This window comes from Phoca vitulina, unplaced genomic scaffold (genome assembly GCF_004348235.1).
Source record: "Phoca vitulina isolate PV1807 unplaced genomic scaffold, GSC_HSeal_1.0 scaffold126, whole genome shotgun sequence".
Taxonomy (NCBI): domain Eukaryota; kingdom Metazoa; phylum Chordata; class Mammalia; order Carnivora; family Phocidae; genus Phoca; species Phoca vitulina.
In genome coordinates, this window is record NW_022589829.1 from 367,519 (window position 1) to 394,361 (window position 26,843).

The window sequence follows — 26,843 nt, forward strand, 5'->3', positions numbered from 1 at the left end:
GCCACCCCATTAGTTCTTGGAGAAGGAGTCAGGCAACACTTTGAAGACAAGAGGATCTGGGGCTGTGGTTTGTTTGGCATAGGAACGCTTGTAGGGACTGTTTAAATACTGAACACTGCTGGAAACTCAAAGAACCTCACACTTACCTCTGCCCACAGAAGCTTAGGGTTCAGCTGAGATAGGACATACATTTAAAAGACAGCCACTTACAGAAATCGGGAGAATTTTCCAGAAACGAATGTCAGTCCTAAACCAGTGCTATCAAATGGAACTTTCTGCATAGTGGAGATGTTCTGTATTCACCCTTCCAATACGGGAGCCACTATTACTAGCTGATGCAACAGAGATGGATTTTAGTTTAATTTGGTTAGGTTTAAATATCCACATATGGCTAGTGATTCCATGTGGATCGCAGATCAGTCATACTGCCTCCTCCACCTAGAGCTTGAGTGTTTCCTGGGAGTGTCCCCTGGTTAGCAGTGGGAGGTTCATGGCTTTTCTCCCAGAGGAGAAAAAGCATGACTGGTCATGATTCACAAGGTGCATTGGGAAGCTAAGTGGGGCAATGCGGAGAGAGGCTGTCATGGGCTGAATTGTGTCCTCCCCACACCAATTCATATGCTGAAGTCCTAATCCTTAGCACCTCTGAGTGTGACTATTTGGAGACAGGATCTCTTTTTTTTTTTTTTTTTAAAGATTTTATTTATTTATTTGACATCTCGAGAGAAAGGCATAGCGAGAGAGGGAACACAAGCAGGGGGAGTGGGAGAGGGAGAAGCAGGCTTCCCGCGGAGCGGGGAGCCCGATGCGGGGCTCGATCCCAGGACCCTGGGATCATGACCTGAGCCGAAGGCAGACGCTTAACAACTGAGCCACCCAGGCGCCCCGATGGGATCTCTTTTTAAAGAAGTAATTTAAGTTAAAATGTGGTCATGTGGGCAGGCCCTAATCCCGTAAGATGGGTGTCCTCATAGGAAGAGAGGATATTGGGACACACACACACAGAGGAAAGGCCATGTGGAGACACCATGTGAAGACACAACGAGAAGGTGAACATCTACAAGCCAAGGAGAGAGGCCTCAGGAGAAACCAACTCTGCTGACACCCTGATCTCAACTTCTAGCCTCCAGAAGTGTCAGAAAATGAAGGCTGGGTAACCCCCAGTGTGTGGTGCTTTGTTATGGCCGCCCCAACTGGCGAATGCAGAGCTCACGTGGAGCTTTCCTCATAGGTGCCCATAGGGATCCCTGCACGTCCTCCTTATCCCCCCCCACACCCTTCCTGCAAAGCATTTTGGGAATCAGCTGTTGGAGAAAAACCGAGACCCCCTGCTGTGCTGTCTAAAGATGTTCGTCAGGTTATGACAGTCCTCCCGGGAGGAGGACGGACTTATTTTAAGCAATAGTCAGGCTTCTCTTGAGCAATTACAATTTTTACAAGACTGATGGACACTGAAACGTGTGGACGTGTGGGTTAGGTAGCTGGAGCCCTGCGGCGCTCGGGGGAGGGCCCGGCACCCGGGGAGGGGCGCGCAGTGGGTGAGTGAGGAACAGGCTTCTTTCTGTACTGACGGGACCGTGTGTCCCTGCCTGAGCACCACGAACGTGAGGCAGAGCCGTGCCAGAGGGTGCCGCAGTTTGCTTCTCTCCAAACACACTAAACATTTTCTAACACTTCTAAACATTTTCATTTTAAATGACAGAAATAAGCTTGTCAAGGAAAGCTGGGCCGTTCCAGACTCTGCTTGCCTGGCTCACCTGAGCCTCACCTCCGAGGCTCTCTCTTAAGGAGATGATGTTCAAGGTAAAAGAAAACAGGGGAGCTCATAAAATACCAGGATGGGAAGGCCAGTTAAAACATGCAGGCTTCTACCAGATGCCAGAGCATCAAGACCCGGGTGCTGACCTCATGCTCTGCCTTTGAAACCTTCTGCTCTAAAAGGTTTGGGGGGACGCCTGCCCTGGAGGGCCCCCTGGCCCAGGTCTGGGCGTGGGCTTGCTGGTGGTTTCCAGTCTGAGGCGACAGGGCCGCCTGAGGGTGACGAGGGGAACACTGGGGGCTGGCCACCCGGCCCTCCCTCTGTTCTGAGGTCCTCCTGCTCTGGGGATGATTTGGGCCTCCCCGTTGTGGGAGGAAGTGACCCTGACTGCGACAAACCTCCTGGTGGCCAGTGCCCTCTGCATGTGAGGACATGTGAGGAGAATGCTCCCACAGTGTGTGGCCCTTTCTCACTGAGGGGCTCTTCTCATTATGCCTTCCCCCTTCTCTGCCCAAGCCCACCTTTCCCTCCTCAAGGCCAGGCCCCCCCACATACCTCTCCCTCTCCATGTACAGCCTTTATTCCCCACCCCGTCTCGGAGCCTTCTATCGTCGAAGTTATTGTTTTGCCCACGTTTGTTCCTGTCCAGATTCAGCACTGATCAATAACCATGTCTGCAGCCCGCCCTGCTGCCTTCTCAGTCTGGGGTCAGGGGTTCCAACTCAAAACTCCTTAGACGACTCACTGACCCAGGCAAATTCCACCATAAAAAACATAAGTCAGGAACCCCTAGGCTTTTATTTCCCTGACTTGCAAACTGCATGCAAGCCAGATTGAGTCCACTGTTAGAGAATAAAAGATTTCTGCCCAACATCCGAATGGTGGGGGCATGGCCATTCATTTTGGGAGGGGGTAGCTCTGTTTCTAATCTTTAAATGCCTAACGTGCACACTTAGTTAACTCTCAGTTCTCATTAGAACAGCATTTTATGGAACACCTTTTATGTGTTTTTCTATTTTATGGTCTTGCAAGATGCTCCTCAGAAAGGGAGCCTGTGATATGCTACAAACTAATCAGTCTACCTCACTGACGAGACTGGTCACGCACACCAGCACAGCAAAGGCTCCGGACAGTCTGACGACAGAGAAACCTGTCTCACTGGATTTACACAGCATCTCCCGGACTTCCTCACTGCAGGGCCCTTCCCCGCGCTGCCTGTTAAAGTTGGGGGAAACACTGTTCCTCAGAACTTACTTTGGGGACTTGATTTTCTTCTCCTTTTTACTTTCTCACTCAGTATAGGATTCAGGAGGCAACCGACAGGGGCCGTTGTGGGAAGAGGATAGAGAAAAAGGCTCCCCTGAGGAATCAGGCTGGTACCCGATCCCCACGGAAACGCCAGGCATGCTGTGGACCATCCCCACTGCAGACTGGGCTGACCCCCACCTTCCTGGAAGCACCCGGTCCATGTGTCCAGTGCTGTCGGGCACTGCTGGGAAAATGTCCTTGGTGTTGTGGCATCTACTAGTTTCAAGCTAGTAAAAACTCACATGCTACAGGTTATTCAAGAAACTATGTATGTATGGATGGATGGACAGATAGAAAAATAAAGCAAATGTGACAAGATTTTACCAATTGGTCAATTTAGGTGAAGAGTATCTGGGAGTTAATTGTATAAGTCTTTTGCTTTTTATGTAAGTTTGAAATCATCTCAAAATAAAAAGTAAAAAAAAAAAAGAGAGAGAAAGAGATATCTGAATTTATCTGAAGGTCTGAATTGGCCTTTTGGGGGTGAATGAAGGGAGAGGTCTGTCAAAGGTCTCTTTCCTTTTGGAAAATGCAACAAGTGACCACAGTCTGGCTCTTCTCAGTGCCATTCCCTGGGGCTTGGGCACAGTAGGAGAAGTGCTATGCTCCCTGTTCTTGCTTAGAAGCTGTGTGACCTGAGGTGAGCGGTCCAAACTCTCTGAACCTCGGTATGCTCAGTGGGGAGAGGAAGCGACAGCTTCCCTCATCTCTCATAATTCAGGGGAGATTAAATGAGATCATGAAAGGGTAAGTAATATGTACATTGCAGAGAACAATATCACTCTAAGGTGGTAAGAAAACAAAGACTCAAACTGCTTACCAAAAACAGGTCTCGGATAAAGAACTTAGCCCGCGTCACTTTGGGATCTTCTCCTGCATCTGGTGTTGCTGCAAAAACGACAAGTGGAGTTTAGTTTAAATAGTGTGAAACAAAGATACAACTCTACGGAAAACAGAAGAGGAATTAGAAAGCTGGGCTCCTGCACACTCATGGCACTGGACGACGCTTGCAGCAAGGCAAAAAGCTAAAATGGAACTTTATTTCTCTCATCTAGCTCTGATAAAAGTTTTGTTTTTGTTTTTGGCGGTGGGGGATGACTCCCATTCAAGTAAAATGAGAGCCTGTCTCTGAACACTGACCAACCCTGCGGCTGCCTTCCCCTTCCGAGCTCTGGTGAGAGAGAAGGTTCTAGAGGCTGTGGTTTCAGCAGTGGCTGTGCTCATCTGGTCTGCATTCTCCTTCCTTAGCCTTGTTCTAGGGAAGACCTCCTGGTTTGCTGTTCCTACCACCGACTCAGGGTGTGTGTGGGGGGAGCACAGGATCCACTGAATGTGTGTGTGGGAGGAGCACAGGATCCACGGAGGGTGTGTGTGGGGAGCACAAGATCCACTGAATGTGTGTGTGGAAGGAGCCCAGGATCCACTGAGGGTGTGCGTGGGAGGAGCACAGGATCCACTGAATGTGTGTGTGGGAGGAGCACAGGATCCACTGAGGGTGTGTGTGTGGGGAGCACAGGATCCACTGAATGTGTGTGTGGCGGGAGCACAGGATCCACTGAATGTGTGTGTGGGAGGAGCACAGGATCCACTGAGGGTGTGCGTGGGAGGAGCACAGGATCCACTGAATGTGTGCGTGGGAGGAGCACAGGATCCACTGAGGGTGTGTGTGTGGGGAGCACAGGATCCACGGAATGTGTGTGTGGTGGGAGCACAGGATCCACTGAATATGTGTGTGGGAGGAGCACAGGATCCACTGAATGTGTGTGTGGGAGGAGCACAGGATCCACGGAGGGTGTGTGTGGGAGGAGCACAGGATCCAGGGAGGGTGTGTGTGGGAGGAGCACAGGATCCACGGAGGGTGTGTGTGGGAGGAGCACAGGATCCACGGAGGGTGTGTGTGGGGGAGCACAGGATCCACGGAGGGTGTGTGTGGGGGGAGCACAGGATCCACGGAGGGTGTGTGTGTGGGAAGAGCACAGGATCCACTGAGGGTGTGTGTGGGAAGAGCACAGGATCCACTGAATGTGTGTGTGGGAAGAGCACAGGATCCAGGGAGGGTGTGTGTGGGAGGAGCACAGGATCCACGGAGGGTGTGTGTGGGAGGAGCACAGGATCCACGGAGGATGTGTGTGGGGGGAGCACAGGATCCACTGAGGATGGGGGTAGAAGAACAGGATCCACTGAATGTGTGTGTGGGCGGAGCACAGGATCCACGGAGGGTTGTTGTGGGGAACCTAGCTTGTAATATTTCCTGGCCAGGCCAGGTTTGGCCTCAGCTTGTGGTGAGATTAAGTCCGTGTTGGTAGGGATCATAAGTAAGGCTGTGGCTGTGTTTCAGAAAGAATTTGGCAGAAATTCAGAGAATGTTCTGGAAAGTTGAGTGAGCAGAGTAAGGGAGCCTGGGCAGGACGTTGTCTTGACCAGACCCAGAGCTGAGAAGAGGCGAACGAGGGCCAGGACCAAGACAGAGAGGAGGGAAAGAAGGAAGAGCACAGTGGACGCCTGAGTGCGGACTGTCCAGGGTGCGGGGCACGGGGGCCTGGCTAGCGGGAGAAGAAAGAAGGCCCGGCTTGCTGGCGCCCATAGTGCACGGAGGAGAGGGCAGCGCCAGCCAAACTCTGCTGACTTCTTGTAGGCAGGTGACTGGCCACCAGGCTGGCCGAGGTTAGCCGGAGGATCACCATGAACCACTTCTTACCTGAGTTTCCCTGAGTTTCTCGGAAAGTCCCTTTCATTCTGCTTTATGTAGTTGGGGGTTCAAATTTTAAGAAGCGGTATCGTTTCGCCGCAAATAAATCCCTCCCATGAGGTGGCCCAGCGTGTGCTGAGAACTGAGGAGCAGCCGTGGGAACCGGGGTCTGCCCGGGGTGGGGCCTTCTGTAATTTAGCACTGAGAGGCCCCCACCCAGTGCCTGAACCCCGCAGGTGGTGGGCCACCCTGCTGGTGGCCAAAGTCATCGCTGGGGACAAGAGAGGTAGACGTGGTGGCTGAAAGCGTGGGCTTGGGCATGAAAGTTCAGAGGCTACCTGTCCTGGCAGGCTCTACCTGAGTGACCTTGAACAACTGACTGCCTCTCTCAGCTCTCTTTCCACAGGAAAACAGGCAAATAACAGAAAGGGTCATTTCTAGGATTACAGTGAGAGTCAAGGTCGGCTGACACAGTGCCCAGTTCACGACAGACCCAACCACGGCACCAAGAGACAGAACTTAATTCAGCCAGTGACATACCCACACCCAAAAGCGCCCTGTCTCCTCCTGCGCACTTTGAATGCAAAGTCAAACCTTGACATTCTTACACATGGAATCCGAAATAGGACACTGCAATATGCTCGTATTTTAAGGTGGGGCAGTAGTCCAGAGGATGGATTCAAATTAACTGGAATTCCCTAAAATCGTCAGAACTGTTTGCACTACAGTAACAGGGCTATTAAAAAAAAACAATCAATCCTTTTCCTTAGTCAGGAAAAACTAGTTTTGAAATCTTACCATCTTCAGGAACAGTATAATTTGCATACTCTGGGAAATAATCTTCAATTTTTGATTTCCCTGCCAAGACTTTTTCTGCCAACATATCCTGTTTGTTCAAGAACAAGATGATAGAAATGGTCCGTAACCACCTGAAAAGAGAAATAAACGTACCAAGTTCACATCCACGAGTACGTGAAAGTACCTGTAACATAGGAGTTACTTGCTGAAAAGAAGAACACTGCCATCTTCCTGAAATGTACAGGATTTAGAATTATGTGATACACCAATCTCGTGGACCCCTGCTCCAGCTGCAAGCAAGATGTTCTTATAATGAGTAAACCTTATAATAAATAAATAGAGATAGTTGATTTAGCAGTTCAGTATTTTCGAATTCATCTTTCCTGGGAATGTAAATTTCTTGGCACCAAAGCTAAGGGTTATTTATGGAATAAATACACCTGGATTTTTGCACGGCCGTTTACTAATAAAGGGTGGGAAAACGAGACGTTAGAGCGTTAATAACAACAACAAAACACATGAGTCATTAGCTAATCACACAGAATGTAATTTGTAGCTGGCTTGGCTCTTCCTGTGCTGAGTCTGAGCAGGCTGAGGTTCTCCAGAGGTGGAGCAGGATGTTAGACTTTGGTCAAGGCCACGGCATTGGACAGGCTAAGGAGAGGGGCTCAGGTACAGTGACAGTGAAGGATGGGGAAGGTTCTCTCTCTGTTTTATTAAGCAGACACAGAGCACGGGCTTAAGATGAACTCAGTATGTGCATGAGCAAAGCCTTTGTAAATTCTATTATTTCAAAGGAATCAAGCTGATGATTAGTGCACAGGAATCTTACTATGAAGTAGAAACACAATCCATTCTTCCTCCAAATGGAAATAGCTTTACTGTTCCTTGTTAGAAAATAGCGAATCCTGGTAAAAATGAATTTTTAATTATAGAAAAATTAATCGTAGAAAAAAATCAAATGTAATTACTATTAGAGGCAACTATTAGAACTGTTATGTTTTTACTTCCAGGTTTTTTCCTATCCTCAGACATATTTATAAAAACAAGATCATGGTATTTTTAAATCTGCTTTTTCATTTAACAATATTGTGGTCATTTTCTCATGTGACTATGTGTGTTTACATATATATATAAATATATATAATATGTGTAAATATTATATATAACATATATATGTTTATATATATATAAATTTTTAATGACTCCAAAGTGTTCTTCCATATAGCCAGTATTTCCTCTTTTTCTTTCTCATTGTCTTAATACTATTCCACTGAGAACAGTTGTTGAACACTTTTGATAGAGAAAAACTTCTCAGATAAACCAAATGTTTTGCAAGTTCAGCTTAACGTTTCCTGTTCCTCCTTGGTGATATTTCTTCTTAAATAGTTCAGAAGATACTTTGATTTTTAATATCTATGTGTGTATTGTGTATGTGTGCGTTTGGTGGGTATTCCTTTCTAAAATAATCACCCTTTGCAACAGTAGCAGTTTCAAACATGACTATGCTGTGCTTTTGACCTGTAAGGGATCTTCTAGAAATTATCTAGTTATTTGTGGATGGTACTGTCTAAGTTTCAAAAACCAAACAAAACCAGTTTTGAACCCTAGAGGTAATCTTGAGCTTTCAAAACAGATACCTGAGTGTTCTTGACAAAGCACTGTCAGAGCGTCATCAGAGAATACTCCCCGTACTAAGTGTGTCTATGCATGAGATGGGCCAAAAAAGACCCTGCTGACGGTTCTGGATTTATCAGCACGGAAAGAAAATATATCTGGAGAATAATAATGAAAGTGAGCTGAGTGGTATTTTTCATGAAAGAAAATTTGCAATTTCCAGAGGTGCAACTGAATTTTTCTTTTCTTTTTTTTTTTTTTAGATTTTATTTATTTGACAGAGAGAGACACAGTGAGAGAGGGAACACAAGCAGGGGGAGTGGGAGAGGGAGAAGCAGGTTTCCCGCAGAGCAGAGAGCCCGTTGTGGGGTTCGATCCCAGGACCCTGGGATCATGACCTGAGACGAAGGCAGACGCTTAACGACTGAGTCACCCAGGTGCCCCTGAATTTCTTATTTTTATCACCTGTTGTTCCAGATGCTTTCGAAGAGGTCCAGGGACTCTCTGAGCCTGTTGGTGTTGTTATCTTCCCGAATCACCATGTTGTAGCTGCTGCAGGCGGCGACATAAATGATAGCTGTGACGTCTTCGTGGGAGAAGAGAGACAAAGAGAAGCGCCTCCGTTAGACAGAGAGCCACTGCGTGGTCATGATAAGGTCTGCATCCAACCGCTACTCATTTTCACCCCGGGATTATGAGAATGACTTAAAGAAGCACTGTGTGTTTCAGTAATGTACCCCATGAGCCTATGCTAAATGTAAAGCTGGGATGCTTCGATTCCTGGTGAGATTCACATTTAAGGCACGTAATAGATGGTCTAATTCAAAACTACTGAAGTGCAATAGCAGGAATGAGTGTGAGAATTCATCCCTATTCTTGAGAAAGCATAGCAATCACCGTTAAAGCACTGGATCCATTTTCTTCTCTCGTCCCTCTGGCCGCCGACGTCAAACATGCTGTGGAGGAAGATCAGGGCACGATCATTTGAGGCGAGACCCCCTCCATGTCCCTCCTCTGCCGTGGCTCCGGGCCCGTGGCTCCGGGCCCGTGGCACTGCTCCCTGTGTGGCCTCGGCAGACGGCTCCGCCCGCTCTGAGGTTCTGCACCATTGCCGGGCCCGGGAGTCCACACCCCGTTGTTTCTTGGGGTCACAGGCCTCACCGTGCAGTCACCAGGCCGGCTCGGGCCCCTCTGCTCAGGGCAGCCCTCAGGGGGCATCCCCCTGCCTGGATGGCTGCTCTGGATAGTCCTCACCTTCTCAGGTGGCCCTGGCTCCCACCTTCCTCCCTGCCCTACACTTAACTGCATGCCCTTTAGGGCCACAGAGTCTGTATGGACTTATCCAGAAGGGTAGTGAGGCACAGCTGGGATGACTGAAGCCCCAGGGCCCAGCCCATGGCAGGAAGGCCGGGCTCCCTGACCCCATTAGGCCCCAGCAGGCAGCCAGGGGGGCGTCCGACTCCCCATCTCTGGCAGGCCTGCTCTCAACGACTTACTGAAAGTTTACTTTGTCCACTTGGAATCGGGTCTCGAAAATCCCTGATGTCAGGACTCTGCATCTGAGAAGATCCTGAGAACAAGAAGACAAACCAAGTGGCATCACTGTTCTTCAGAAGGAAAGCCCTGAACGTAACCGCAACCATAGTAAACAAGTTTTTCAAATAACCACTTCTTCCAATTGTGAGAGAGACAATGATACTTAAAAAGTCAGACAAATGCTCTGCCCCCAGCCCCCTGCCGCCCCCCAAGCAGAAAGTCACAATCAATGTGCTGGTTTGGTCTTAGAGACTTAAGAGCTGTGCTTTTATTTTCTTTAGGATTTTTTTTTAAATCACTTCTGCAGGGGTCCCAGGGCATCCTGTCACAGGTGCAGCTGACACGGGGTCCTGGTGGTGCTCGGCTGCTGCGCCTTCCTGGAGAGCCACCTGCTGCGGGTGCACGCCGATGGGTGAGAAATCAAAGGCTCGATTGCTCTGTCGGATAATTTTGAGCTCTTGGGGTCAGCCTCTCAGAGTCATGGATTTCAGGGGAGAGAGGAGCTCAGGCCTCCAGGGGAGGCAGAGAAGAGAGAGCCGCCAGGAAGGGCCCACAGCCAAGGCCCTCCAGGGGACACAGACACTGGGGGAGTCTCGGACGGGCAGTTTGAACGGAGCCCCCCCCAGCTTCCTTGGAGTTCACTAGCTCCTGAGGTGTCTGGGGGGCTCCTAAGCTGAGCAATTCGGAGTGATCCGAGTCTCTGTGGATGCCTGATGGCCAAAGGTTCCAGGGGGCACGGAAGCTCCCTCCCTGCTACTTACAAATGGGCAGTTGGGCACTTTGATCCAGCTTAACCCAAAGACCACACTCTGAGTCGCACCTGGAGAGCGTGCCTGTATGTGTGACCCAGCCCAGGGCCCAAAGTAGAATGGGCAGAGTGGACGAAGCTGGAGAAGCAAAGGTTGAGCTTGCTGTGGACAGCTCCAAGAGCAATGGGAACTGCACACTGCTATCGCACAGATAAAGTTGTTACGACATTGGCAGGTTAGAAATCCAGGAAATTTTAGAGAGCTAAGTCAGGCGCTGAATCACAGGGTATGGTAAATATACCCTGTGCACGTGCAGGGACAGTGGACACAATTGCAGGAAGTAGCTGTTTTATGGACTTCACCCTTTCATCCATTTACAAATCATCAGTGAATAAATACTGACAATTCCTCTAATCTCGCCAAGTTCAAGCAGGTGACTGCGGGCTCTGGCTTCACATACCTGGTCTGTGGGTGTGTAGTCCACCAAACTGACACTGTCGATTCTCTCCAGGAAGCTGAAAAGAAAGCCAGCACATGCTCAGAAGTGTTCTCGGGTGGCTTTCTCCTGGGCGGTGGGTCTAGGGGATGGGACAGTCACCGAGGCACCGGAGGGCAGGGGCAGGTGGGGGAGCTGGGGTACGTTCTGCCTTTCTTCCCTGACCATGTACCTGCCTAGACAGCACAACATTCCTGACTGAGGGGCTAAGGCTGCATTTTCTTTTCTTCTCTTTACCTCTGCTTTCCCTCTTTCCTCTTACCCACAGTTGGGGGTGAGGGGCTACTCAGACATTGGGAAGGGGCACGGGGCCTCCTTCAAGGCTAAGCTAGTGGCAGAAGGCCATGTTGCGGTGTCAGTACAACGCGGGAGCTCGGAGATGCTCCTGTAGTGTGATGAGTTCCTAACAATGTCCGAAAGTTGCGTGCGAGTGTGCGGGCGTCAGCAGGCTTCATCTGGTGTGCGCACCTGGAGGGACACACGGAGTGAAGGGAAAGGAAATCACGTGGTATCTGCACGTGGAAGAAGACGTGGACGCGAGGGGCCCCGTGGGCACGTGCTCTCCCTCCTCACAGAGAGGCCCCCTGCCCATCTTAGCTAAAATCTCCACGCCAACCTTGCTTTATTTTTTCTACGTGGTACCTACCACGGCCTGACACGATTCCCATTTATTTGTTTTACGCTTATTATCTATTTCTTCCTCCAAAACGCAAGACCCACGGGGCACGTCTCGGTCTTGTTGGCCCACGTATCCCCAGCACCTAGTGCGGGCCTGGTCCCCGCATCTTTGTTTGATGAATGAACGTCTGCTCCCTTCCTCCGCCCGCAGCTGGAAGAGGTAAGTGAGCAGGTGGCTGAGAGGCCCAGCCCATAATGGACACTGTGGAGACTGTCAAGACACAGGAGGACATGGGGACTGGTTAGCTGGTGAGCAAGGAATCCTTCTGGAGGAGGGGCTTCAAAGGGAAGGAGAACATGGAGGGGAAGGAGGGGTTTGAGTGGCCCCTGGTCTCCTGACTGTGGGTGAGGCTCCAGCCCTGGGGAGGGTGAACGTGCCCCAGACTAAAGGGACACGGCCGACTTCCTTGCCTGTCCAACTCAGCGTGGTTTGGATTCCTTTACTGAAGTTAAGTGATGGAGCATTAGGCCTTCCTCGAATGCTCTAATGCTTGTGGGCATCTGCACAGTGCGGGACAGGTGTCACCCCCGCTCCCCATCTCCACATGCTCCCTCCACTAGCCTGCATGGCAGGCCCGAGAGATGCTTCCAGCATGGGCAAGAGGGAGGGCAAAGACACATTAAGATCACTTAATTCCCTTGGCCATTGTATCTCCTTCCTCCTAGGGAGCTAAAGATAGCTCCCAGTGGTCCAGGATGGTGGCCTGGTGCTGGGGCGACATTTTGGTGGCCCTTCGCCCAGGCACCCTGTGCACAAGGGCCAGCAGCTCCACACCCAAGGCCTCCCTTAGAGCTGCAAGAGAGGCGGCCCCTGGCCTCAGCCACAAGCCGACTGTCGGAAGGGGCGGGAGTGGGTCGGCTGGCGGTGGGGATTTCCTGTCAGAGACTGGAAGTGGCAGGAGGACAGCATCAGGAATGAGGTCATGTCAGCTATGGTGGTGGTGGGCGGGTCTGTGGCGGCACCGCCTGCCATGGGCGTTGTCAGAGTCATCTGCTCCTGGAGAAGGACTGCAGAACTATGGGCTGGTGGCAAGGTTGCAGAGAAGCCAAAGGGGCCGTGATCCGCCTGGGCCTCTCTGGACTGGGGGCCGCGAGCCCCGGGAGGTGCTGCTGTGTGCCTACCAGAAGGTGGGCGAATTGGCTGGGGGCAGAGCTAGTTCCCGAGGGGGAGGAGTTTGGACAGAGCGCAGACAGCCCTGCGAGAGCCACAGGAGGGGGGCCCTTGCTAGCTGGGGAAACGTAGCAGGCCGGGCTTCTTGAGGCCTGGTTTGAGAGCCATAGTGTCCTTTGGCTCAGTCCTTGCTGGCCTTGAATTTGGCAGAGTGGAGAGCACATCTGAAGTACACAGTGAGTTCCCGACCATCTAGCAGGAAAAGGGCAGAAGGTCTCTGTGACGGAGTGAGTTCTCAGCTCCTGGAAAGGGGGCTCTGGTCTGTAGCCCAGACAACCAGGTGGGTCCGGTGGGGAGATGAGCTGCCTCCCTCACACTGGGCTACACTAATTGATTACAGAGATGGTCTGTCCTCTTGGCAGGAGACATATAATACTGAACATGTGATACAGAAACCAATCATCTCCGAATAAAGGGGCTAGAAAATTAAATATGGAGGTTTTGGCTATAGTTAGAGTTTAGGAAGCAACCAATTTCAAACAGGATGCAAACAGGGTGGAGGTAGGTGGGCGAATTGATTCAGATGGTAATAACTAGTATAAGTAGAAACAATGAAATGTGGTTAAAAAAATACATCAAAAGTTCTTGATAGATGTGATTAAAGACTGCCTTCCAAAGGAAGCGGTGGGAGTACCTTACAGAACGCTATTAAAAATAAGCGGGTCAGAGATGCCAATGACAAAGGCAAAGATGTCAAGTTTGTACCCATCCCTAATCTCCAGGATGGATACTCGAAGTTCCTTCCAGCTCTGATAGTTAGCGATCTAAGTGAGATCCGAGAGGCATCAATGAACATTTTCAGGAGTCCCTTCTGCATCGTTCCTGATGCTGAATGGTATTGTGAGTTCATGCATTTCAAATTTGTGCAATGAAAATAAAACGTGAAAATCCCTCCCCCGAATGTGAATGTGTCCCCTAGTTCTTTGAAAGACCCTCTAAGGCATAAAGGAATGAAAGAGAAATCTATAGTAGTAGATTTCTGCCAGCCTTTTGCCTTAGTCTTTGGTTCAGTGTATTTTCCAGCATGTTTTAGAAGTGCTTCAAATTGGAGCTCCTAAGATAGTATCTATAGAGAGATGAGTTTTAAAAGAGTCTTCTAAATCATACACAGAATTTCGTAAGACTACATTTTAAAGGGTTAGTAAAATTGTCTTCTTAAATATGCCACTGCCTCTTTAGTGGAAAAATTAACCAGATTTAAGAATCAACCTTGGAGACAGTTCCCTCACACTAGATAGAGTTGCAAGACAGTACCAAACTATACTTAAAAAAAGTCACGATAGTGATATGGACTCTACAAAAAAGTAGCTAAAAAGCAATTTACTTTGATTTTTTTCCCATTATTTCCTGCTACCGCTGAGGATGTTCATGTTTGCAGGAACATTTTCATTCTTGTCATTTAGATCCCCTTCTGCTGGATACTGGCACAAGAGAGCAGTGCATTGTGTATTTCTCATCTGCTGTCTGCTATCCCACTAAAATGGCTCAGAAGTCACAGTGTTCTTGTGACCATGCAGTTGGTCATGAGGACGGACAAAGGATTATGAAAAGATGAAAACCATTTCTGTTAAATACCTTTAAACAATGAGATCTGAGAAAAAGCACCAACTAAATGTAATTAAAAAGTATCCGTAATTATTTTGTTTGTGAAAATGTAGCAAGCTGGAACTGTCAAAGGTTAGTAAGAAACTTCTCTCAGTGTGTTACTGAAATTTACTTCCTGGTGCTAATGTACATGATATAAAACTACTGTGGAGGAGAAAAATATTACCCGCACAATGACAAGGTACCAGGCAGTTCTGACGCGCGGCAGGTTAAGATCCGTGCCACTTAGAAGGGGGTCCTCAGACCAGCAGCAGCACCTGCAGACCTTGGGGATGAGGATTTGCAGCTGAGCCATATCCCCTGGTGGTTCTGACCCGCAGTATCCCCGGGGACTCAGTGACCCCTGTGCACGTCAAAGTTTGCGGAACACCTTTCCTCTCCGTTTTTCCTGCCACCCTGCTCTAGGCTGTCTCGCTTCACTGGGATTATACAGTTTTCCGATGATCACGCTCCTGCTTCCTTCCTCAGGGTAAAGTTCACATTTTCAACCTGGCCTCCAAGCCCTTCCCAATCTGTCCAACCTCTTCACTCTTTTTGACGTCTTGACATCGAACAAACCCTCCACTTTCAAATCCCCGTATGGCTTTGGGCCTCTCCGACCTTCGTGTAATTCCCACTTCTTTTTCTTTGAAGCCCCAGATTCAACCCTACCACCCGCAAGAAGCCAGTTCTAACCACTGCCGACACTGATTCCATTCTCTGTGTAGTTAATGTTCATGATTTGATTAGCATGGGCTACTCCCTTATACTGTGACTCACTCCCTTTTTAGAAGTCAAGGTATAAAACACGTCGTGTGTGTCAAGTACACTAATCTTAAATGTTCATTTTGATGACTTTGTAACGTTTGTATACATTCATGACCGTTTTTCTCTTTACGTGTATGGTTTATCTACCTAACTGTACTGAGGACTGTTTAAGGCAGAAATGTGTCTTTTTTTTTTCTCTCTAGAAAGAAGCCCCAGATAGCCAACATCTGATATACTTTAGTCTAAATCTTTTACTGTATTCAGTCATTCTGAATAAAAACTGCTGAATTGTTTGTCCTGCAAGAATGAGGGAGGATGTATAAACCCTGAAGAGCAAGAGTGAACATTTCAATTTGGGGAAATGCGCTGAAGGAAAAGGACACAGTGCTTCTGAGGAGACACAACAGGGCTTTGGCTGAGTGCCCACTGCACCCCCTTTTACTCACTGTGTACTTTGTCGTTAGAGAGCTCTAGGCATGATCACGGGTGAGAACCCCAAGGGAGCTATGCATTCACGCCAGGGACACAATCAGGAGCAAACTGAGCTGGGTACCACACCAGGCCCAGTAATTGTGACCAAGACAGACATCGTTTTACCATCTAGTCATAGAAAAACAAACCTAGGTAAACCAGGCGGGTATTTTACTAGTGCATCAGTTGATTAAAAAAAAAAAAAAATTACAAGTGGCTATTCATCAGTTTATTCAATGTCCACCGGCTTGTAGCTTTTTGCCAATAGTATTGAAGGTCTTGAGCTTTGGATTTTGGCTACAGAAATGCCTCCTAGAGAATGGTGTGCATATTACAAGGAAGCATCTAGAACCCAAGGTCCCTCACTTCTGCTTTATGATGTGAGATTTGTTTGGCTAACTTGAGACTACGTTCAGTTAATAAGGTTAACAGACTGGTGCTAATTTTAGGTGGCTCTTTGCCAAATCAGGACACAGGGTAGGCACGTGGTGTACAAGACTCATAGCATGCCTCCATCTGAAGGGCACACATATGCATTATCACTTCCAGAAGAAACTGCTTTAGTAAGCCTTTTCCAATTGCAGGTATCATCTGAACTGAAATAAACTAAATAGTTCATAAAAGTATATTCCAAATCCATGTTAAAACTGTGCATGTGAAGGCAGAAAATAAAAAAGGAGAAGTAAGAGTAAAAATGGTACCAGTAGCTGTGCGGAAGATTAACTATATCCTTGGTATGTTTGAGTTTGAGCTTTTTATAAATTTTATCTATCATTAGCCCAGGTTAGTTTCAAGATGAGGAAGAGTCTTGTTGCTAGGAAGAAACTATTATAGTAAAGAAGTAATAGCTAGGGTTTCTTGAAATATACATGGACATTCCATGTTAACAAAACAGAAATTAAGGTGTTAAGGGGGAGTTTGGAAAAATACCACACTTTCTGAACCAAATCTACCTCTGAATTATTTTTTTTAAATAGTTTTTTTAAACAGGATGCACACTCACATGCAATATCATGCAGTTTAAAATGATTTATTTGACAAACTTCTGTGGCTTACATTTCAGCATTTCATCAACTGCAAAAGTGAGGAAATAATTCATGGGCCTGGTATGCTTTTGAAAATATGGTTCATAAAAATGTATATTCATATAGTTTGAAATGAACATATTTTAAGAAAGTTCAAGCATATACAAGCATTGTTTAATCTCACAAAATATATTAATTTTGTTGGGAATATTTGTACTATAAAAGGGTCTTTAATTTACCAAAGGATTTGACACTAGCTATATTTTAAGTTGTAATTATTTTTTCCAGTCTAAAGAAGGGTTATGACTCATGCTATACTCACACAGCTGCTTCTGTGCAACCATGTGGATGAGAAGAGACACCAAAAGGGGAGAGTTCTAGAAAGAAGATACAGGGCAGACAATCGACAGGTGTCTCTTATGGAAGACTTCGGAACAACATCCAGTCAGATATAAAGACACTTAAATATGAGGGTCAGGACTCCTCATCTGCATATACCTGTTCATTTTTTCTTTTTTTTTTAAACACACTCATTCATAATGGAAAAAGTAATGGTGACTATTTGGTCATGAATCTTTCAAAGGGCTTGTAAGAGTCCCTGTAAGTATCTTCTGAAACACTGGAATTCTTTTATGGGGAAATCTACCAGTGAAGGAAAAGGGGAATTTCAAATGTCCTTAAGTATTTGACTTAGATTAATATACTTGCCAAAGCCAAAGCAAGTTGCTGTTCTCCATGTTTGGAGGCCATGAGAAAGTGGGGGCCACAGGCTTTCCTCTGCAGCCAGAGAATACATACTGCTGTTCCAGAAAGACAAAAGGCAGCACAGATGGGCTCTGGCCTTAGAGGGTCAAGCCCGCTGTCCCATTCTGCATCTTTCCCTCTTCCCGGACGTCCAGGTGGCTGCATGTATATTTAAGTTATTTGCATGGCTAAATAAAACATCCAACTTATATTTCTAAGGTTTTTCTCAACAGGTTGTTGCTTTAAAAGAAAATAATAATTGCAAATAATTAGAACTTAAAAAGCAGTTCTAATTTTATATCTATTTTTGGTTATAAACAATTAAAGAAAACCTACAAACACACCACCCCAGGGTTTTCTCAAACCAATCAACAGTTCTTTGGCAATGTTAGAGTAATACGACTGCCATGCTAATTAACATACTTTATGACAAGTCTAATTAAAGTGTTGAAATAGGAAAAGAACAAGAAATGTGTTTAAGATGTTCATTTGAAACTGTCATGTTCAACCGTGTCTTTTGAAAAACTCTTTAATAAATGAAAATATAAATGAGCAGTTTTTACTTCTAATAAATGAAATTATGTGGCATTTTTTCCAGTTATAAAAGAATAACTACCACACAAAAAATTTGTGGAACATAAACAGTAAGAGAATATTATGCAGAATGCCCTACCATAATTTTAGTATAAGTTATGAGAACAGATCAATAGAACAGTAGTCTGGATGTGATGGTAAAGAAAAAAAAAATACACAAAAATAGCACTGTCCCGTTAGGTTGAATGAGGTGTTGATAGCCCTGTAATCAATTAAGTAATCATTCTCCTCTCTCTAATTTTTATGCACCACCTGTCAACTCTAGGTATTACCAATTACACTAAATTAAAAAGAGTTCAATTTTGATAAATTCAGGCAGAAAACTGAATACACGGAACAAGAGTTTTGACCAAATTTTTGAGAAAGATTCATACACACCAAATTAACTAGTTCTGTTAAGAGGCAGCTATAAAAATACACATCACAAGCTATACGGAACTTTAAAATCCAGCTAAGATGGAGGAAGCCTGGAATTTCTTAGTGTATCTGGAGAGCATTGTAAACCCAAAGGTAGAAGCATCTTAAGTAAAGAGCATTTCAGCATTCTGGCATGTTCAGTTTCTACTGTATAATATATAATATACAGAGCATTTCAGAAGGTGGCTACGGCCAAGAAACCTCAGAGTGGGTTCTGTCGTCACACCTGATCCCGCAGGCGGGCCAGTCTCTGGGATAGTTCATCCTGCTCGGCGGAAGCCACGCTAGTGCCCACGGAGCCCGTCTGCCCCTGCGGCAGCTCCATGTTGAGGTCTAGGCCAGCCTCGTCTGCCATTTCCTGAAGCAGCATATCCACTTGGTTCTGGGGAGTGGTCAGCGTAGTCGTGCTGCTCATCGTGTCTTCCATTTGCTGCGTCTGGACGTCCAGCGTCTCAAACTGGTGCTCAAATTTGTCCATCAAAGCAGATATCTTCTCCAAATTCACAGTCTTCAACGTCGCATCCATCGACTTAACCACACCGGCCATCGACTTGGTCACCTTGCCCATCGTCACCGCCGTCTGGACTCTGGCAGCCACCGCATCGACCCGCGCACTCATTCTCAAGAAATTCACCGCTTGGTTCTTCTGGCGAATGGCATTTTCGGCGTGTATCCTCGCCACTTCCATGTTGCCCTTCTGAATGGCCTTTTTAATCTTGGCCTTTTCGGCCTTTTCCTCCTTGTCGCATTTTTTGGCACTCCTGCCGAGTTCTTTGGCGGCGAACTTTAGGTTGAACAGGTGTTTTTCCATGTTGGACATAGTGGGACGGCTCCCTAGGGTCGGTGGCCAGGGCCAAAATGGGCTCGGAAGAGGGAGAAAGAGGAAGGCCCGCTCCCCGCCGCCGCTCCTTTGTTTTGGTCCCACTTCCTGTTTCTGCCGCGCGCGGCGCAGACGGTGACGTCAGAGCCCGGCGCCGGGGCGGGGCCTGCGGGACGCGGGGCGGGGCCGGGGGAGGCCTGTGGGACCCAGAGGGCCAGGGGACGCCCCCGGAGGCGGGGCTCGGGCCGGACCAAGCAGACGCGGGCGGGTTCGCGCTGGACGCTGCGGGTGGGGATTATGGCGCTCGTTCTCTTCGTGCAGTTTTGCAAGTATTTAAGCATTAGTAAATTCACAAAAACTAGTGTCCACGCACCCCTGGGAATATATATATCGCAGTAGGCAGGCTATGTCTAGAACTACACGTAAAAAAATCTCCACTCCAAGTTGGAGTTGAGGCCTTAAGGTATCTGGTAAAACGGCTGAAAACCGGCAAACCGCCAACTAGGTTTGCAGACTAATGCTTGCTTTATTTGCATGGGTAACTGCCACTTTCTCAGGGAAACCTGAAACGGCGGATCATTAATTCATTGACAAAACAAAACAGAAGTTGCATCATTGACTTGCTTGGAGTATTCTGATACCCTTTTACCGCAATGGGTGCAAACACCTTCACAGCCGTGGACCACCATGTTCACGCTGCAGCTTGGAGTTCAGCTTACAGCTGTGTTGCCGGCAACTATCATCCAAAAATCCTTCTGTGGTTTAGTAATAAAAGCGCCCATCTTTTGCTGACACAATTCTATCTATTTGATGTTTTATAAATATCCAAGGAGCTTCACTCACATTTAAGTTTGACAGGCTACACTGTCATTTTAAATCATGCAGGCAGAGAACGGTGAAGTACCGGGACCCACACCCGCTGGCATACATCAAAACTGTCACTATGTATTATACTCTTTAAAAACTCAGGCTTTCAAATGGCAGCAATGTGTGCTGTAGTTTTTTTTTTGTTTTAGAAAGATTCTTCAGGTACAGGCAATTAACAAAATATAAGAAGGCCCAACCTGCCCTAATGAGCTAGGTTGAAAATGAATACTGAGAGCTAGTTCTGTTTAGAGAGAATTTTAATCTGGTGTCTTACCGTCCCTTTCCTGTGGTAACTTGCCAACAGTCTTGAAACACAAGGTAAAGGAATGCTGGTGTCTCATGCAACTTCCGAAAACACAGTGCTGATTCTATCACTCATTTGCTCCAAAACCTGGGCATAAATGCTGAACTTCTCTAGGAGACATACTGGGTCCCCACCTTCTTTCCGCTATGTGCCAGTCAAACCAGACTGAAGCCTGAAAGTCTAGGATCATTTGTGTGTGGAGAATGAGGCACACTCGATGCCCCTCCCTCTGTGTATACTGTCCCTGCTGCCTCGGCTTACCCCCCATGCATCTCTGCCTACTGAGATCCTGCCCTTTCTCCAAAGCCTCCTTCTCCAGGAGGCCCCTCCTCCCTGCTGTCTCTGTGCTCTGTATCTCTGCCCCAGCACACGGCGTAACTCCTGATTCAGGGCCTGTGGGCTCAGGGCAACTACTATATTATGAACCACGTGGAGGCAGAGGACAACCTTATTCCTTTCCCCCTAAGGAACCCAGACATCTCTCTGCACATAGTAGGCACAGAGTCCAAAAAGCCTTGCTGAATTGAATTGTGGTTGAGAGGAGCTGGAAAATTACCCTAGTTAGCAGCATAGCCAAGATTACTTTCTTCCCTCAAGTAGTAGAACTCTTTCTTCACATGAGACACTTCTAGAAACAATATGAAAAGCAAATAAAAGGGAAGAAATATGTTTGAAGTGGGGATAGAGGGCCTATATCTCTTTCTCTGCTTGCCCCCCCAACCCACCCTCTCTTTCTTTTGGGTTCCTTGCAGTTAGCATAGCAGTTCCTTGACATGTTCCATAGTTCCCCTAAAGACAAATACTAACTAGGTGAGAGGTTTTGGAATATAATCATGAGAAACTCTGATAGATGAGGAGGACGATGACAACAAACATTTATTAAGAACTGATGTGCCAGGCATTGTTCCAGGTACTTTACATGAATTAGCTCATCTCATCCTCACAGACCCTATGGGGTGGACACTACTAACACCTCCGATTTACTGGTCAGGAAACTGAAGCACAGAAAGCTAAGCAACTGGCCTGAGAGCACACATCTGCTAAGCGTTAGGAATAAGATTCTACGGATACGGCGAGACCGGTAATAAAACAAGGCGGGGTCCAATCAGTTAACAAGAATTAAAGACTAATCATCTTTGGCTTAAAAAAAGACAGTGACTTAGCTGTTCTTTTGAGAAGTTTGAGGAATTGCACTGACTGAAAGGTTAATGTGACCTAAGTAAGGTGATAAAAGCAATTAACATGCCCTGAAGCTACAGTCTTTGATGAATGGCAAGTCTCTCTGGGCTCTGGTGGAGTTCCAGAAGCCATATTTTCAGATATCACGACAGCCTGGAACACAGAAGAGGCCAACCTCACCTTTGGCCAGTGCTCCCCCTCCTCCCCCTGAGCTCAGGAGTAGCAGTCCTCAGGCCCTGTTCTCTTCTCGCCTCTATCAATACCCCAGCCATCCCCACTGTGTTCAGTATGATCTCTAGCTAACACCCTCACTCTTACACTTCTAGAGCAAAGCTTCCTTCCGCGCTCCAGTATCCCCAACTGTCTCCTGACACTGGAGAATTTGGGGCGCCAGACTGTTTGGCAACTCCTCCAACAGACTGAACTCTCAGTCCTAACTCCCAAAACCTGCTCATCCTACTTCTTAAATGGCACCTCTGTTCGTCCAGTTGTTCAAGCCACATTCTTAGGAATAATCCTGGACAACTCCCTTCTCTATATCTACATTCCGTGGCTAAGTTTTTCCATTCTTTACATTCCATCAAGGGTGAAAACCTTCAGGGTCTGTTTCTGACTAGCATGCTTTCTTTTTCATGTATCTAGCAAAGGGGAGATTATTTTGAGTTTATGAAAGATTACCAAAGGAAACTTTGGTTCTGTGGCAATTCTGACTGCACATGAGAATCTTCTGGACTCAATTCATGGTGCAAAGAAAGAATACAGACCTTCCTTGATTTACGATATGCTACATCTCAATAAACCTATGGTAAGTTGAAAATATCCTAATTTGAAAATGCATTTAATACACCTAAACCTACTGAACATCATAGCTGAGCCTCGCCCACCTGAAACATGCTCCGAACACTTCCATTAGTCTACAGTTGGGCCAAATCATCTAACACAAAGCCATTTTATGATCAAGCATTGACTAGCTCATGTAATTGACTGAATACTGTACTGAAAGCCACAAGCCCAATGGCTGTATGGGTACAGAATGGTTGTAAGTGTGCTATCCTTGTGAGCATGTGGCTGTCTGGGAACCGAGTCACTGCCGCTGCTCAGCCTTTCTGGAGAGGCGCTTGCTGCACATCGCTAACCTGGGGTAAGATCCACATTCCAAGTATGCTTTCTACTGAATCTGTATTGTTTCCACACCACTGCAAAGTCGAAAGTTCTAGTTGAAGTGTCCTAAGTCCGGGAGCCTCTGTATACAGTTTACAATCCTGGGACTAGTCAGAACTTCTGCAGTAATAACACCACCTTCTAACACCCATCGCCAAAGTAGAAACTTTCTTCTTAGGGATCGTAAGAAAATTTTGATTAGAGTACAGACATTTCTAGAAAGCTGCGAGTCAAACCAGTTAATTATTTTTATCATAAAATGAGGAAGAAAAGTATGTTTTAATTTAGCTCCTATGGCCTATTCTTTTTCTTTCTTCCTTTGAACCAATACAAATGTTTAAACTTGAGATATTTAAGCAGGACATATGGCTTGATTTCACTGGAAAAGACTCATTTGCTAAATCTAACGACATTCCAAAATAAAAGAAGGAACTAAATATACATGAAAAATAATTTTATTGTGTGTGTTAAATGATTACTGGCTTCTCACAGGTAATTTTCCGGTGGTTTTGAAATGTTTCGCCTTGAATTCTCTTTTAGAGAGAAATTTCACTCACCATAATCTGTATCTATGTATATATATTTGTGATTTGCTCAATAGAAGTCTGTCCTTTTAGATCTTTCCATGGTGACATTTTGGTTCTTGACCTCACACCTGGTACTGATTAACCTCTGGGACACACAGATGCTTAGTAAATTTCTGTTGAATGTATGAATGCATCCAAAGAAAATGGCATTGGATATTATATCCACTTGGTGACCATTTCAAGGACTACATTACATATTTATATATTACTGTATATATTACATATATAATTGTTTTTATCACTTTTTTTTTAAAGATTTATTTATTTGAGAGAGAGAGAGAGAGAGATCATGAGCGGGGGGGGGGGGGGGTGCGCAGAGGGAGAAGCAGGCTCCCCCCTGAGCAGGGAGCCTGATGCCAGGCTCGATCCCAAGACCCTGGGATCATGACCTGAGCCGAAGGCAGACGCTTAACCATCTGAGCCACCCAGGCGCCCCATGTTTTTATCACTCTTTTATTTTGGAACACAGTTATAATTTAAAACTCCAAGAGTCCTCAAACCTTGGGAAATTGCAAAGTCATTGTACCTCAAATTATGTTAACATGTTAACATTTCGTCAAGGTTTGAAAGATGAGAGTAAGAAAGAGTTAGAAACAGGTAAGTTGCACTTGAGTGGGCTTCCACATTGCTGTGCATGCAGGCTGGTGATGTCTGGGTTATTAGTTCTCATGGTGATGTAGGAAGTTAACACTCTTAGGAGTATCCGAATTCCCTATGTCCTGATGGTCTAATTTGGCATCTACAGCTGTACTAACATAGGGATTCTCCTGTTCCTTCTCTACACTGAATAACTTATCAATTTGATGACAGGCTGAAGATTAAATCTGGATATTCCTGGCCCTTTTAAGGACAGTCCAGGGTTTCTTTTCGTGCTGAGTAAAGCAATGATCACCTTGTTCTAGATGTTCATAGAACTGCGGGGGGGGGGGGGGGGGGGGGGGGGGGGGAGGCTCCATATGCCTTCCCAGTCCCCTTCTTGTAACAAAGAAAGATCCAGATTTAGGAAAAATCAATGGCAGTCATTCTTTTTTTAAAAACATAGTCTCTAAATATTACTTTTCCTCGCTTGGGTTTTGTTAAAGCATAACTCTAGACTCTTTAGTTCAGTCTTATTTTAAGACGATTTGGGACTTTCCCAAGTAAAGGAAGCAATATGAAAGCAGAGGGGGTGGTGGGCAGTGTGGTCCTGACTGGGCATGGGGCACCGGGCTCTTCTTTTCTGTCCTGGGCAAAGCTGTGTGATTACTTGTGTGACCCAGACCAGGCTAGCTCTCCTCACTGGGCATCATTTCATCATTTATAAAACTGGAAAGGCATCATATAAAACTCTGATCTAACAGTGGGTAATAATGCCTTCATCAGGCCTTGGCACCTTCAGGAAAGACTGTTCAAAACCACTAAATTAAGAAAATCCCTCAGAATAATTCAGGCAAAGTCTCAAAATAGTGTGTTTGGGCAAATATGTGAAGCAACAAAGACTCTCATATACTACTAGTGGGCGTGTCAGTAGATACAATCTCCTTGGGAAAAAAATTAGCAATCTCTAATAAAGTTAAAATATGCATCCCCTATGAGCACCAATTCCATGTCTATAATCCACCCTAGAGAAACTCTCGCACATGTATACCAGGTGACAAAACAAAATGCTCAGAGCATCATTATTTGTCATAGCCCAAACCTGGAAACAACCCGACTGTCCATGAACAGAACAGAAAAATAAATTGTGGTATACTTTTATAATTGAATATTATGTAGTAATGAAAATAAATAGCTATAACCATACTTAACACATGAATAAATCTTAAAAACTTAATCTGAGCAAACCCCCCCCAGAACAAAATGGTATACACTGCATAATTTCATTTAAAATAATCCCTGAAACAATCTGTACAGATTTACTGTAAAATTTACTCAGAGAAAACGTGTATTATCTAAATTGCCCTTTCCCCAGCAATTTGTGATGGATGTTTGCAGATCTCGCAGAAACATGTGGAGGAGATTAAGCAAAAAAGAGAAGGCAGACTGTGTCTATTTCTATGTGAATCCTCCACTTACAGAATGTTCTGTAGAAAGAAAATCTACTTCTTTGATGCGGTTTCTGCCTCAGAGGGAGAGAAAAACATGAGTAGAAACTAAACTACGGAAGGAAAACAAAAACCTGAAATATTTTTTGTCTGTGAAATGAGTGATGTATTCCTCTTTCCAATCACTGTTCCCATTTTTCACCAGAAATCTTTATTATGCTACTTTTTTTTTCTTTTTAAGAAAAGCTTATTTCCCTGCGTAGAAACACACGGCAATATCTCTTGCTGCCTGACTGTCTAATGGGACGTTGGTGGGGCACCCCACAGACGCAGTTCTGGATGGAGAGCGATTTCACAACTACGGAGCTGGGGCAAATGAGTGGGACTGCACACCGGCTTGTCCAGGCCACTCTGGGCACCAGGAAGCTGGCTGTTCTCATGTCACTTTTTAAAAAACGTGAACATTAAGCTTACAACCCACGAGTTAAAAAACTGTTCATGTGCACACTAGGCAGTAAATTTCGCTGCATATGAAAAGTTTCTCTTGTCCTCCTCTTGGTGCACCTTGTGTATATCGTGAAATAAGATCGTCAGAAGCTGGGAGCATCCCCACAGCTAGTTTGGATAGAGTACTAGGAGGGGGTGGTGGTGGGGGTCTTATTGCTGCTCCTGGGAACAAGCATGTGCTGCTGATGTACTCATATCCCTAATCAGTGCTGCGTCTGACCTGCCACGAGACACAGCTTGTAAGTCACATCATCTCACAGTTAAATTAAGCTTAAGTCAAGTGATTTAGAATACTCATGGCCACAGAACAGAGAGTACTAGTTCTAACAGCTGCATATTCTGGAACCATTTAAAGTCCTTTCAATTCTGGTTTAACCCCCACTATATACAAAAAGGAAGGAGTCATTGGCCATTAGTGCCCGTGCAAGGCTAAGTCTGGTAATCCCTTTTGGTCAAGGAAGAACTGCAATTAAACCTTTGAGCCCACACATAAAGATTTGTTAATTTAAGCTGGTATCTTTAGTTAAGAATAATCACCATATTAGGGGCGCCTGGGTGGCTCAGGTCATGATCCCAGGGTCCTGGGATCAAGCCCCGCATCGGGCTCCCTGCTCCATGGGAAGCCTGCTTCTTCCTCCCCGACTCCCCCTGCTTGTGTTCCCTCTCTCGCAGTGTCTCTCTCTTGTCAAATAAATAAATAAAATCTTAAAAAAAAAAAAAGAATCACCATATTAGAAACCAAATACAACTTAATTCAGTGAGCCCTACTAGAAATTATTTATTTATTTAAAGATTTATTCATTTTATTTTTTAATTTTAATTTTAATTTTTTAAAGATTTGGTTTATTTATTTGAGAGAGATACAGAAAGGGAGTTCATGCTCACAAGCAGTGGGGAGGGGCAGAGGCAGGAGAGAGAAAAGCAGACTCCCCTGCTGTGCAGGGAGCCCGATGTGGGACTCGATCCCAGGACCCTGGGATCACGACCTGA

General features: G+C 46.1%; 2 protein-coding genes across 6 annotated transcripts in view; both read right to left on the reverse strand.

Annotated features, from left to right (window-relative positions):
- The window catches only part of GNAL (G protein subunit alpha L), a 140,444-nt gene that overhangs the window by 2,871 nt on the left and 110,730 nt on the right, over nucleotides 1-26,843 (reverse strand). For all 5 annotated transcript variants that reach the window (XM_032399029.1, XM_032399031.1, XM_032399032.1 and 2 more), the window contains 6 exons: nucleotides 10,917-10,971; nucleotides 9,668-9,741; nucleotides 9,069-9,127; nucleotides 8,637-8,757; nucleotides 6,555-6,685; nucleotides 3,888-3,955 (listed from right to left, as the gene is read on the reverse strand). In XM_032399029.1, coding sequence (XP_032254920.1) covers nucleotides 3,888-3,955; nucleotides 6,555-6,685; nucleotides 8,637-8,757; nucleotides 9,069-9,127; nucleotides 9,668-9,741; nucleotides 10,917-10,971 — 508 coding nt within the window. The remainder of the gene's footprint in view (nucleotides 1-3,887; nucleotides 3,956-6,554; nucleotides 6,686-8,636; nucleotides 8,758-9,068; nucleotides 9,128-9,667; nucleotides 9,742-10,916; nucleotides 10,972-26,843) is intronic.
- CHMP1B (charged multivesicular body protein 1B) lies at nucleotides 16,639-19,354 on the reverse strand. Its single transcript, XM_032399038.1, has one exon. The coding sequence runs from the start codon at nucleotides 19,222-19,224 to the stop codon at nucleotides 18,625-18,627; it is 600 nt and encodes a 199-aa protein (XP_032254929.1). The 5' UTR covers nucleotides 19,225-19,354; the 3' UTR covers nucleotides 16,639-18,624.